The following is a 13,585-nucleotide window of genomic DNA, read 5'->3' on the forward strand; positions in this document are numbered from 1 at the left end:
GTAATAGCTTTAAAAGCTGAATACTGGCTTTTTCATTTTATTTTTATACTGACATTTTTATTTTATAATGATATATATCATGTTATTTCCAAAATGAGACATCTAGAATCAAAGTAGAGGTTAATTTTAAGAGATATCCCAAATAGCTGATATAAAGGCAGTAGTTGCATAATCTTTCTTTTTTTTTTTTTTTCCTTTTAAATTTTACTTAGGTTGTTTTGGGTGTATGTTTTGGAATTAAACAGATAATTTATACAGAAAAGAATCACATGCTGTCTCAAGACTTACCGAAAATCATCCAAACTTAGGCTACCTCTGCAGTAACATATATGTGACATTATATAAGGAAAAGAGAAAGAGAAACCCCAGACATTAAACAAGTTTCACTTCAGAACAATAAAACAAAATTTAAAAGCTTTAAAAGTTACACTGATGGATAACATTCATCTTGACAAAGAAAAGGAATTCTTAGGAATAACATGATAAAGGAACAATGGCTCTTTTGGGGAAGTGGAATCTGAATTGTAGATCATTAAAAAAATTCTTAAAAACTCAGTATCTCACGATATAATTCTGTATTTTTTGCTCTCGTTTAGGCAAACTATTTGTTTAATACAGTGGAAAATATTCAGAGACTAAGCCACCAAAAACTTGGCAGAAAAAACAAACATGTATTTTTTAAAATGGAATTCATGTCTATGGATGCAAGTTCAACACATTTTTAGTTTGAATATTTTTTAAAATCATGTCTTAAGCTAAGAAGCAAAGTTAACAAAAGATCCAGCCTTAAATTTTTTTTAAGTTATACTTTAAGTATAGAATGAAACAGATTAACATTAACATGCATTAAAATGTTGCTTTTAAAATGCAAATATAATAATAATGTGAAAATGCCTAAACATCTGGGAAAATTCAACAAGATAACACACCAATGCCTTGTTAATCTCACAATTAATATATATTAGTGCTTGGTCACCTGCTTTTAATGTAGGCATAAAATGTATGAATAAATATTTTACATATTTTCAGTCATCTAACAGCTAATTAGCAATGCTACTGTAAATTTTCAGTGAAGGACCATTAAGAAAGTCTTTTACTTATTCTACACAGGGAAATGAATCATTGAGCATCACTGGAGCAGAGTCCTGACAAGACGGATAATGTCAGAGTTAGGTCAATATAAAGAAAAACATACTTTCTAAGGCCATAACCATTACCCAGAATGAAAACAACCCAATTTTCTTCCTATTAAGTTCATATGCTAAGACAGCAAAATTAGAGCCTCAATATGTTGAAGACAACTAGGTGTTCCCAAAGTGGCAAAGGAAGCTTTCCATCTCTGAGGTTATGACCCTGACTTACATTTAACTACTCAGCAAGCTTAGAAGATCAAAGAACCACTTCCTCTTAAGGAATCCAATAGAGGAGAGTTTCACTATCAATGTGAGACTCCAAGCATCCTAAGTTCATAAATAAAAATAAATAAATAAATAAAATGTTAAAGAGTCGCTCAGTCATGTCCGACTCTGCGACCCCATGGACTGTACCCACCAGGCTTCTCTGTCCATGGGATTTCCAAGGCAAGATATTGGAGTTGGTTGTCATTTCCTTCTCCAGGGGATCTTCCCCACCCAGGGAAGGACCCACATCTCCTGCATTGGCAGGTGGCTTCTCTACCACTGAGCCACGTGGGAAGCCCTGTGTGGACTGGGTAAAGAATGCTATTTTAAATAGTATGCATGGAATTTTTGTTATATAAATTAACTATTGCACAGTTGCAATATATAAATTCTTAGGGAAAAGTAAAGGAGTAACATTTTAACAAAGAATCATAAAAGTTACATCCCACATTTCAGAAAGCCATGTCCCACCTTTCAGGTGGTAGCTAGTGGTAAAGAATTCACCTGCCAATGCAGGAGACACAAGAGACAAAGGTTCCATCCCTGGGTTGGGAAGATCCCCTGGAGAAGGAAACAGCAACCCACTCCAGTATTCCTGCCTGGGAAATCCCATGGACAGAGGACCTTGGTGGGCTACAGTCCATGGGGTCGCAGAGAGCTGGACATGATTGAGCACTGGGGCACCTTTCAGAAAAATTATTACACATACACTACATATACTGGCATATTATGTAAAAATCAATATTTAACATTCAAAAAAATTCAAATCTATATATTTCTACAACCCTTAGTTTTGTCAAAATATGTAACACAGTCTCCCCATGGCTCAGGTTTTCACATTTTCCCTTATACTATTTTTAAACTACTCCATTTTCTGACCTATCTACTTCTCTCTCTGCATCACATCTCCAATTTGTTTATGTTTATTATTAGATTCTTGTTCAAACAAACTGGGCTTCCCTGGTGGCTCAGATGGTAAAGAATCTGCCTGCAATGCAGGAGTCTAGGTTCAACACCTGGATCAGGAAGATACCCTGGAGAAGGGAATGGCTACCCTCTCCAGCATTTTCACCTGGAAAATCCCATGGACAAAGGAGACTGGTGGGCTACAGTCCATGGGGCTGCAAAGAGTTTGACATGAGAGCATACACATACACAAACTGGAAGATGTTGAGAGCAATGTGAATATCAATTCTATAGATTTATATATTTGATATCTGTGTCAATTTTGTATATATACAATGTAAGGAACAAATCAAGACATTAATTATCCAATTTATAAATGGATAAAGCACCTCTCTTACACTGCCTTTATTAGGTCATTTAATTGCACATTTATGTTTCCAGAAAGCCAAGAAGGGAAAGAGAGAAAAACCCTTCCACTTTTGTAACCAGTGGGTACTCTAATAAACATCACTCTCTGGGAAAAAAACAAACTACTCTCTAAAATGGAGTTATCTGTGGATTTCAATTATGCATGCAGTCCACAGTTTCCAATACAGCAGGTAATCCAGCACTAATATGTGTTAGTTATAATATTAACAAAGCAATGGTGTGTATCTTGTTACATTTTTCTAAAAGAATGTCTGGCATTTTTACATTACTATATGCAATATGGCTCTACAATTCCTTAGGAAAATATCTGGTTTACTTATACAGCAAAGTAACCACACAGTCAAAGAAAAACAGCTAATAAAGGTGATGATGCTATCACAGAATGATTAGCATCAAAAAGAACCAAAAAAAAAAAAAAAAAAAAAGTGACAACCATATATACGATTGAATATACCTACCTGTTGAATTTTGAATTGCGTGTTGGTGATTCTGCACCTCTTAAAAGTTGTCTAAAATACTTAAAAAATAATTATGATTTATTAAACCAGTACTTGATATTGAAATATGCTACTTTACCTTACTACTTTCAAGTTTAAAGAAAATATTACTTAAATCAAGTGAATACAATCACAGTTAAATAGAGTAAGGATTAAGATATTGCAAATGGAGGTATTCAAACCATCTGATTTCCACAAGTAGGTAAATAATATACATACAAGAATAGGGTTTCCCCATCACCACTACAAAGCCACTCAGGTATATGGAAAATCAAATACCAATTAGGTAGCTATCTACTAGTCACATACACAAACATGGTTTTGATATTAAGAAATAATTTATTATCAGTTTCTAATCTCCATTATGTAGTGCAAAACAGCATCCATTTTCTTAATTAACTGCATTTTATTTTTCTGTTTATTATTTGAATTACTCATGTAATGATATCAAAGCAACTAATAAGTTTTAAAGAAAAATCTTCACACAACATTAATATTCTGACTTACCTCATCACTGTGGCAAAACATAGGAGTAAACACATTTTCCAAGAGAGAAAGTACGTGTTCATACGCTTCAAAAAGACATCTCATAGTTTGAAGTTTCACAACATCTATATATGGGCCTTCAGCAACTGTTAAAAAAATTATATTGCAAAAATTATTTATGAAAAGCATAAATACACTATATATTAGTTTAAAATTCATTACAGTGAAAGAGCAAACAAACAACATGAAAACTGTTTTGCAGAAATCCACGGTAAGGTGCAGATCACACCAGAATGAAGAATTAGAACAACCTAGCCAGTTCTGGCAAGTATTAGGTATGTGAATTGTGAATAAGTTTCTTCATCACAGCTTTCATCTTGTTAGTAAAATGGGATAATGCCTGCCTGTGTATCTCACACAGCTGTTGCAGTAAGCAGGGAATACATCAGAAAACTCTGAAAAGAGTAAAAGAACTACAGAACTACAGAATTCATCCTCATCTTTTACTTACTTTTTTGAATCTCTTCTACAATGAAGGGATCAAATCGAATTTTGTCAACACTTTCATCTAAACAATATGTTTTATAAATCTTTTGCAACTCTTCATGAAGAGACAGCATTTCATCATTTGATAACTCTGGTCGTAAAATTCTGTCATTGAATTCCTCTAGCAAATTCAGAAAGGGAATAAAAAAGATTTGCATAGAATAAAACTATTCAGTGAAAACTTTATGTTCTCAGTCTAACTGTAATGAATATCAAAAGTGGCAATTATGAGTAATCTATTCATCATTTTAAGTTTTTAAAAAATATTTAATTGGGAGCAATAAAACAACTACTAAGATGAAAGAGAAGTTCAACAGTCAAATATAATATATACCAACATAAAATGTGTAAATATTTGCCTAGCAACATAAATCTTCTAAAACTTAGAATAATAAACATGTTTGTAAAATTCTCTTTAAGGAACATATTGGATTAATTTTTTATACCAAGGGTCTTTAATATTCTGAAACCTGATTCACTAAATAATAGTGAAAACTAAGGCTCTTTTTAGTCCCAGTCAATGTTTTTAAACAATGTTTCTTTCCATCATGGAAGCTGTAGACTAGTGACAGAGCTCAGTCTGAACAAATCAATTTTTTCTAAAGAGAGGACAGCATTAAAAAACCCAAAATACTGACTGCCTTTTTTATTACAAGAGGTAATATGGAGCTTACCCCTTAATTCTTAATTATCCAAAATGAAACACAAAAAGAAAAGGAGCTTTTCTTTAAAAAAGAGTAAGACAAAACTAGAACAGAACATATGAGATCTTTGGAATGATAGCAAATTCATAAAATTGGAGTCTCAAAAAGAAAGGAGAGAAAAAAATCAGGCACAGTATTTGAAAAGATAACAGCCAAGCATCTTCTAAAATAATGAAAAACACCAACCTACATATCTAAGATTCCTAGGAAAATCCAAGCAGAATAAACTTTTTAAAAACTACACATTACAGTTAAATTGCTGAAACCCCAAACACAAAAAGAAAACTGCAAAATCAGGGAGAAAAGGGATATATATAGGGAAACAAACATAAGAATGGAAGCTAATTTCTCCTTAGAAACTATGGCGCTGTTCAAAAGACAGTGAAAAAATGACATAAAATGCTGAAAGAAAAAAACCATAACCCAAAATTTTTATTTGGTGAAAATATCTTTTTTAAATGAATACAAAATAACACCTTTTCAGACAGACAAAAGCTAAGAGAATTTACCTCCAGCAGAATGGTGCTATAAGAAATGTAATAAAAAACATTTATTTCAGCAGAAGGAAAATGATACAGAAACTGGCTCTGCAGAGAAAGATTAAAGACCTCCAAAAAAGTAAATATGCCAGTAACTATCAGTGCCAAAATATGTGTGCATGTGTGTGTGTGTTAAGACTATTGCTTAAGGAAGAAAAAGCAATGTACTGTGGAGTTTCATAGCCTACAGAGAATTAAACTATACAGTAACAGTCACATCACACAGGAAGGGAACAAACTGCTGAGGTTCTTACACTGTTCCTGAAACAGTAAAATATATGTTTAAATGAAAACTGTGATCAATGAAGGATGCACAGGGTAATCATTATGATCACTGAGCAACCACTAAAAAAAACAAGAAAATGTCAATAGAGGAGATAAAATACTGAAAAATGCTCAAGTAATTCAAAGAAAGGCAGGAAAACATTAAAAAAAAAAATACGTGGAACAAATACAAAACACCAAGACCAAAGACCTAACAATAAATATGCAATAATTATATTAAGTGCAAAAGTACTATACACCCCAATTAGAAAATCAAGATTATCAAACTTGCTTTTTTTAAAGCAATATTCAGCTATATGGTATTTATAATAAATGTTAAATTCTTTAATTATATAGAAAAAGGTAATACAATGCAAACCCAAGCGTAAAGATAGTAAAACTATATATTAATATCAAACAAAGTAGATTTCAAGACAGAGAATTACCAGAGATAAAGAAGAGCATTTTATAGTGATAAAAGGATAGATTCATTAACAATCTTAACTGTCTCTGCACCTAATAATGAAGCTTGAAATAGATGAAAAAAATTAATAACTAAAGGGAGAAATAGCAAATCCATTAAGAAATCTGAAAGAATATATAATATGTGAACACAAGCCATCAATTTAATCTAAATGATATTTACTGGACACCACCCTACACAGCAAAATAGATGCTCTTCTCACATGCACATGGAATATTCATACAGATCATATGGATGGGTCATAAAACAAGTTTCAATCAATTTCAAAGGACTGAAATCACACAGAATATGTTGTCTGATCGGGACAATATTAAATCAGACATCAATCACAATAAGATACCTCAAAAATCCCCAAATTTTGGAAATTTAGCAATACATTTCACAATAACCCAAGGGTCAAAGGATAAACCACAGGAAATTTTAAAATATTTCAATCTAAATGACTATAAAAAGCACGGCATATCAAAAATCTTAGAATTCAGTTATAGCAACTCATAGAGAGAAATTTATAGTTTTAAGTGCTTATATTAAGAAAGAAGAAATGTGTACAAATTAATCATCAGTGCTTTCACCTTAAGAAACCGTAAGTACAAACTAATCGCAAGGTAAGAAGAAAGGAAATAATAAATATGAAAGGTAAAACTTAGCAAATCAAAAATATTTCAAAACTTTATAAACCACTGCTGCTGCTATGTCACTTCAGTCGTTTCCGACTCTGTGTGACCCCATAGATGGCAGCCCACCAGTATCCCCCATCCCTGGGATTCTCCAGGCAAGAACACTGGAGTGGGTTGCCATTTCCTTCTCCAATGCATGAAAGTGAAAAGTGAAAGTGAAGTCGATAGAAAGTACAAATTACCAATAAAGAGGGGATATCACTACAGCTTCATAATAAAAGAAAATTAGGAATAACTTGGTGATTAAATAGGTTGCTGAGATGCACTAAAAGCATTTTAAAAATCCACTGATCATTCATGATAAAAATTCTCAGCAAACAATAAACAGAAGGAAATATTCTCTATCTAGTAAAGGAGAGCTACCAAAAAAACTCCGGCTAATATTATACATAGTGGTATAACACTAAATGATTTCCCCCTAAAGCAAGGATGTAAGCTCTCACCACTCAGATTTAGCATCACACTGAAGGCCCTAGCCATTACAATAGGGGCAAGAAAAAGAAATAAGATGTATACATCACAAAGGAAAAAGTAAAACTGTGTATTCACAGATGACATGACTGTGTATGCAGAAAATCCTAAGGAAATCTACAAAAAAGCTACTAGAACTAGTAAGTAAACTTAGTAATGTCACAGGATACAAAATCAGTATGCAATAAATCAATTCTATTTCTGTATATAAGCTACAAACAATTTAACAAGTTATTTTAAATACCACATTCAAATAAATCCAAAAATAAAGACCCACAGTGATAACTATGAAACATTTTTATGGAGAGAAATTAAGAATGAAATGAATGAAAAAATATGCCCTATTCATGCACTGGAAACCTAAACACTGTTGAGATGTCATTATTCCCCAAGTTGAGCTACAGATTCAATACCACCCCAATTAAAACACTGAAGCAGGTTGTGTGTGTGGATGAAGGGGTAGGATTGTCATTCTGACTGTAAATTTTATATAGAAATGCAAGTAACTTAAAATAGCTAAGGACAGTCTTTAAAAAGAACTAAGTGGGAAGCCTTAAACCACTTGATTGCAAAACTTAGTCAAAGTAATCAAGACTGTGGTATCGGCCAAAAAAGTATACATATGGATCAATGGAAAAGAATATAATCGAGAAACAGACCCACATATGGTCAAAAGGTTTGTCAAAGATGCCCAGGTAATTCAAGATGGGAATGAAACGTCTCTTCAAAAAATGGGAGGAAAAACTGTATATCCATACAGGGGAAAAATGAACCTCCACCCCTACCTAAGACCAACCTAAAAATTATTTCAAGATAGATCACAAACCTGTATATAAAATATAATAACTATAACACACCTAGAGAAAAACAGGCAAATATCACCTTAAGATAGGTGAAGGCTTAAAAAAGTCTTTCAGAAGTCTCAGAAAGCACTAAGCATAAAATTAAAAATTGATACACTGAATTTCATCAAAATTTAAAAGTTCTGCTCCTCAAGAGACACTATTCCGAAAATAAAAAGACAAGCCATTGTCTGAAAGAAGATCTTTGTAATACTTATATCTAACAAAAAGACTCATATCTAGAATATTTAAAGAACTACTGAAATTTCTGACAAAAGGAAAAACAATTCAGTAAAAAACAGGCAAAAGACAGCAATTCCACAAAGATATTCAAATAGTCAATAAACACGTGATAAAGTATTCAGCTCTGTTAATCATTCGGAGAAGGCGATGGCACCCCACTCCAGTAAGTGCAAATTAAAAGGACAACAAAATTCTACCATATACCAACTAAACTGGCTAAAATTAAAAAGATAAACACCACCAAATTTTTATACAGTTGAGGTACAACCAGAGCTCTCTTACACTGCTGGCGGAGTAAAATACTACATACAACCCTCTGGAAAACAATTTGGCAGCTTTTTGTAAAATTAAACATATATCTACCTTGTGACACAGCAATTCTACTTCTAGTTATTAAATATATGCTCAACAGAAAGCCCTGTACAAGAATGTGCACAGCAGCTTTATTCATAATAGCCCCAGAGTAGAAGCAGTCCAGATACTCATCTACGAGGAGAATGAATAAAGAAAGTGTGGCTTTGTAGTAGAGCCTGAAGGCTCTACTACAAAGCCACAGTTATCAAGACAGTATGGTACTGGCACAAAGACAGAAATATAGATCAATGGAACAAAATAGAAAGCCCAGAGATAAATCCACGCACATATGGACACCTTATCTTTGACAAAGGAGGCAAAAATATACAATGGATTAAAGACAATCTCTTTAACAAGTGCTGCTGGGAAATCTGGTCAACCACTTGTAAAAGAATGAAACTAGAACACTTTCTAACACCATACACAAAAATAAACGCAAAATGGATTAAAGACCTAAACATAAGACCAGAAACTATAAAACTCCTAGAGGAGAACATAGGCAAAACACTCTCTGACATACATCACAGCAGGATCCTCTATGACCCACCTCCCAGAATATTGGAAATAAAAGCAAAAATAAACAAATGGGACCTAATTAACCTTAAAAGCTTCTGCACATCAAAGGAAACTATTAGCAAGGTGAAAAGACAGCCTTCAGAATGGGAGAAGATAATAGCAAATGAAGCAACTGACAAACAACTAATCTCGAGAATATACAAGCAACTCCTACAGCTCAACTCCAGAAAAATAAATGACCCAATCAAAAAATGGGCCAAAGAACTAAACAGACATTTCTCCAAAGAAGACATACAGATGGCTAGCAAACACATGAAAAGATGCTCAACATCACTCATGATCAGAGAAATGCAAATCAAAACCACTATGAGGTACCATTTCACACCAGTCAGAATGGCTGCGATCCAAAAGTCTACAAGTAATAAATGCTGGAGAGGGTGTGGAGAAAAGGGAACCCTCTTACACTGTTGGTGGGAATGCAAACTAGTACAGCCACTATGGAGAACAGTGTGGAGATTCCTTAAAAAACTGGAAATAGAACTGCCTTATGATCCAGCAATCCCACTGCTGGGCATACACACTGAGGAAACCAGAAGGGAAAGAGACACGTGTACCCCAGTGTTCATCGCAGCACTGTTTATAATAGCCAGGACATGGAAGCAACCTAGATGTCCATCAGAAGATGAATGGATAAGAAAGCGGTGGTACATATACACAATGGAGTATTACTCAGCCATTAAAAAGAATACATTTGAATCAGTTCTAATGAGGTGGATGAAACTGGAGCCTATTCTACAGAGTGAAGTAAGCCAGAAAGAAAAACACCAATACAGTATACTAACGCATATATATGGAATTTAGAAAGATGGTAGCAATAACCCTGTGTACGAGACAGCAAAAGAGACACTGATGTATAGAACAGTCTTATGGACTCTAAGAGAGAGGGGGAGGGTGGGAAGATTTGGGAGAATGGCATTGAAACATGTAAAATATCATGTATGAAACGAGTTGCCAGTCCAGGTTCGATGCACAATACTGGATGCTTGGGGCTGGTGCACTGGAAAGACCCAGAGGGATGGAATGGAGAGGGAGGAGGGAGGAGGGTTCAGGATGGGGAACACATGTATACCTGTGGAGGATTCATTTGGATATTTGGCAAAACTAATACAATTATGTAAAGTTTAAAAATAAAAAAAAATTAAAAAAAAAAGAAAGTGTGGTACCCTCATACAAAAGAACACTACTTCGCAATAAAAAAGAACAAACTACTCATCTACACAATAACATGAATCAATCTTAAAAAACATCATCCTGAATCAATGAAGTCAGGCCCCAAAAGTACATACTATGAGCTTCCATCTATATAAGGAAACTGTACAGGAAAAACTAATCTGTGGTGAAAGAAATGACATCAGTGAGTGCTTTGGCAGGAGTTGGAGCAGGAAAGGATCAGGTGGGAAGGGCTCTCAGGGAACCTTCTAGGGTGATGGAAATGTTCCTGATCTCAGTAAAGGTGTACGTTATATGCAGTGCAGATTTCTTAGAGCAATTGTATATTTAAATTCTATTTGTTTTGCTGTGTAAATTACACCTCAATTTTTTTTCATTATATATTTTAAAAATTACGTGCATTAAAGAAACTAATCTTTTCAGAATCCATATAGTGCCTCAAAATCCAATAGCACAAGATGTTATAGAACTTCTAGTCAAAAATAGAACATTTTTATATTTGATTACTTAATCAAAATAATTCTTAACAAAAACTGTGACAAAATGCTCATGACCAGGTCTTTAACACAATTTCATTACTCTAAGTTTTTAGTAGTTTTTTCTTCTGCTAAGAGGATTTGGTTGAAGTCAGTTACAGATTACGTTCCAATGTGGAAAGGAGTAGACACTGGCAACTACAACATCAGAGCTGATCTAAACAGTCAAGTACATGACAAAGTTTAACAATGACTTTAGGAAAGCACACAGGTAAGCCTCACCCACAGTCAGACAAATCTGCAACACGTGCACTGCTCCTTCTTGTTTCAGAAAGTTCATAAACCTAAACAAGAGATCTTGCTGCTCTCTGATTTGCTTCAATTCTAACTTCAGCACCTTGATACAACATGGGAGGAAGAGTAAGTTAGAGCTATATAAATACGTGATAAAATTGTTTATATCAAAAGTAATAAGTTATTTCTGAAAATACTTACAGATGGTTTTTTATTTCTAGGTTCTGCAAATTTTTGCAAGAATGGAACTAAAGGGGAAGGCGGTTCAGTCGCTTTTTCAGGCTTTGAAGAGAGAATTAATTCAGTCAAGTGTCATTTGATTTTACAGGTATATATCACACTTCAATGCAATCTGAAATATTTTCTAACATGTTTAATACTCACTGGACTGTCATCTATGAAGATGATAAGCAAATGATTCACAGTATCCTAATGGAAAATAATAAACATAGATCAAAATAATTTCATTAGTGTATTCTGCCCTGAATTCTGAAAGCTTCTATCAGATTATGAAAGTTTCTGGAAAAATGACAAAACAGAGCAGTGGCAAAGCATCTATACTTTTGTAACATAAAAGAACTTTTAAAAAAATCTACAGTACAGGGTTCTCAACTTTTGTGGAAATGGAAAAAGAAAAGTTATTCTGACTTTGGCATTCAAAATGCTTATAAATTATCCCTATTTCTTCAAAATCTTACTGGATCAAAAGTAAAAGCAACTCACCTATCCATCAATATATGAAATACTACTCAGCCTTGAAAAGAAAGGGAATTCTGATATATGCTACAACATGAATGAACCTTGATGATATTATACTATGTAAAATAAGCCAGATGCTGCATCATTTCACTAATCTAAGGTAACCAGAGTAGTCAAGTTCATAGAGACAGAAAACAGAGTCAGGAAGCAGAGTTGCCAGGCATTAGGAGGAATGGAGAATTACTGTTTATATGGGTACAGAGTTTCAATTTTATAAGATAAAAAGAGTTCTGGAGACAAGCATTGGTGATGGTTGCTCAACAATGTGAATGTACTTAATACCATTGAACTGTACATGTAATTTAAGATGGTAAATTTTACTTTATATGCATCTTATCACAATTAAAGAAAAAAATTTTTTTACATCTTACTGGATCAGCTAGGAAATCCAAAGAAGGGAGGAACACCGAACCAGAGAGAATCTCTCTTAAAAGTAAGGTCAGCGATCTGGAAAAAAGAACAATATTGTACATATTTATTGATTTACATCAGCTCTTACATGGGAATCCTGTTAATATGACTATGATTCAGGAGGTCTGGGGTCTGCCCTGAGAGTCTGCCATCTCTAACAAGCCACCAACTAATGCTCACACTACTAGTTCAGAGACCACACCTGGATTTCTTAACTGGTTAAAAGGAATACTATTAAGAGGGAAAAAGCATTTCCTTGGCAGGAGGAACTTGAGTAAGCATTAGAAAAATTCTACCTCAGAATATTACAATGTTACATATAAAAAATTAATAAGTAAAACTAATTTTAATAGTATAATTACTGTGTGATTATAATATTTAAATTAATAAAACCATTTTTAAACTATTTTAAATATTTTAAATTTAAAATAAAGTAATATTTAAAGTGTACCACTAAGAATAAGTCATGGTTGGATGTACTGTACAGCACAGAGAAATACAGCTATTATTTTATAGTAACTCTAAATAGAGTACTTTCCTGGTGGCTCAGACAGTAAAGCGTCTGCCCCCAATGCAGGAGACCCGGGTTCAATTCCTGAGTTGGGAAGATCTCCTGGAGAAGGCAATGGCAACCCACTCCAGTATTCTTGCCTGGAAAATCGCATGGATGGAGGAAGCTGGTAGGCTACAGTCCTTGGGCTCGCAAGGAGTCAGACACGACTGAGCGACTTCACTTTCACTTTCTTTCACTAAACAGAGTGTAATATATGAAAATACTGAAGCACTATATTACCTGAATATAGTACTATGCTGCTGCTGCTGCTGCTAAGTCACTTCAGTCGTATCCGACTCTTTGCGACCCAATGGACGGCAGCCCACCAGGCTCCCCCGTCCCTCGGATTCTCCAGGCAAGAACACTGAAGTGGGTTGCCATTTCCTTCTCCAATGCATCAAAGTGAAAAGTGAAAGTGAAGTTGCTCAGCTGAGTCCGACTCTTCGCGACCCCATGGACTGCAGCCTACCAGGCTCCTCTGTCCATGGGATTTTCCAGGCAAGA

At 34.2% G+C, this 13,585-nt stretch overlaps 1 protein-coding gene across 6 annotated transcripts in view; it reads right to left on the reverse strand.

The window, feature by feature from the left end:
• Positions 1-13,585, reverse strand: part of SNX14 (sorting nexin 14) — an 84,850-nt gene that overhangs the window by 36,574 nt on the left and 34,691 nt on the right. For 4 of the 6 annotated variants that reach the window (XM_044924258.1, XM_044924259.1, XM_044924257.1 and 1 more), the window contains exons 9-16: positions 12,489-12,564; positions 11,743-11,787; positions 11,560-11,640; positions 11,347-11,461; positions 4,230-4,385; positions 3,740-3,864; positions 3,194-3,252; positions 289-339 (exon numbers count right to left, since the gene is read on the reverse strand). In XM_044924258.1, the coding sequence (XP_044780193.1) occupies positions 289-339; positions 3,194-3,252; positions 3,740-3,864; positions 4,230-4,385; positions 11,347-11,461; positions 11,560-11,640; positions 11,743-11,787; positions 12,489-12,564 (708 nt within the window). The remainder of the gene's footprint in view (positions 1-288; positions 340-3,193; positions 3,253-3,739; positions 3,865-4,229; positions 4,386-11,346; positions 11,462-11,559; positions 11,641-11,742; positions 11,788-12,488; positions 12,565-13,585) is intronic. The other 2 variants (XM_006057578.3, XM_006057580.3) reach the window with 2 other exon arrangements.

The sequence above is a fragment of the Bubalus bubalis genome, chromosome 10, assembly GCF_019923935.1.
Source record: "Bubalus bubalis isolate 160015118507 breed Murrah chromosome 10, NDDB_SH_1, whole genome shotgun sequence".
Lineage (NCBI taxonomy): Eukaryota > Metazoa > Chordata > Mammalia > Artiodactyla > Bovidae > Bubalus > Bubalus bubalis.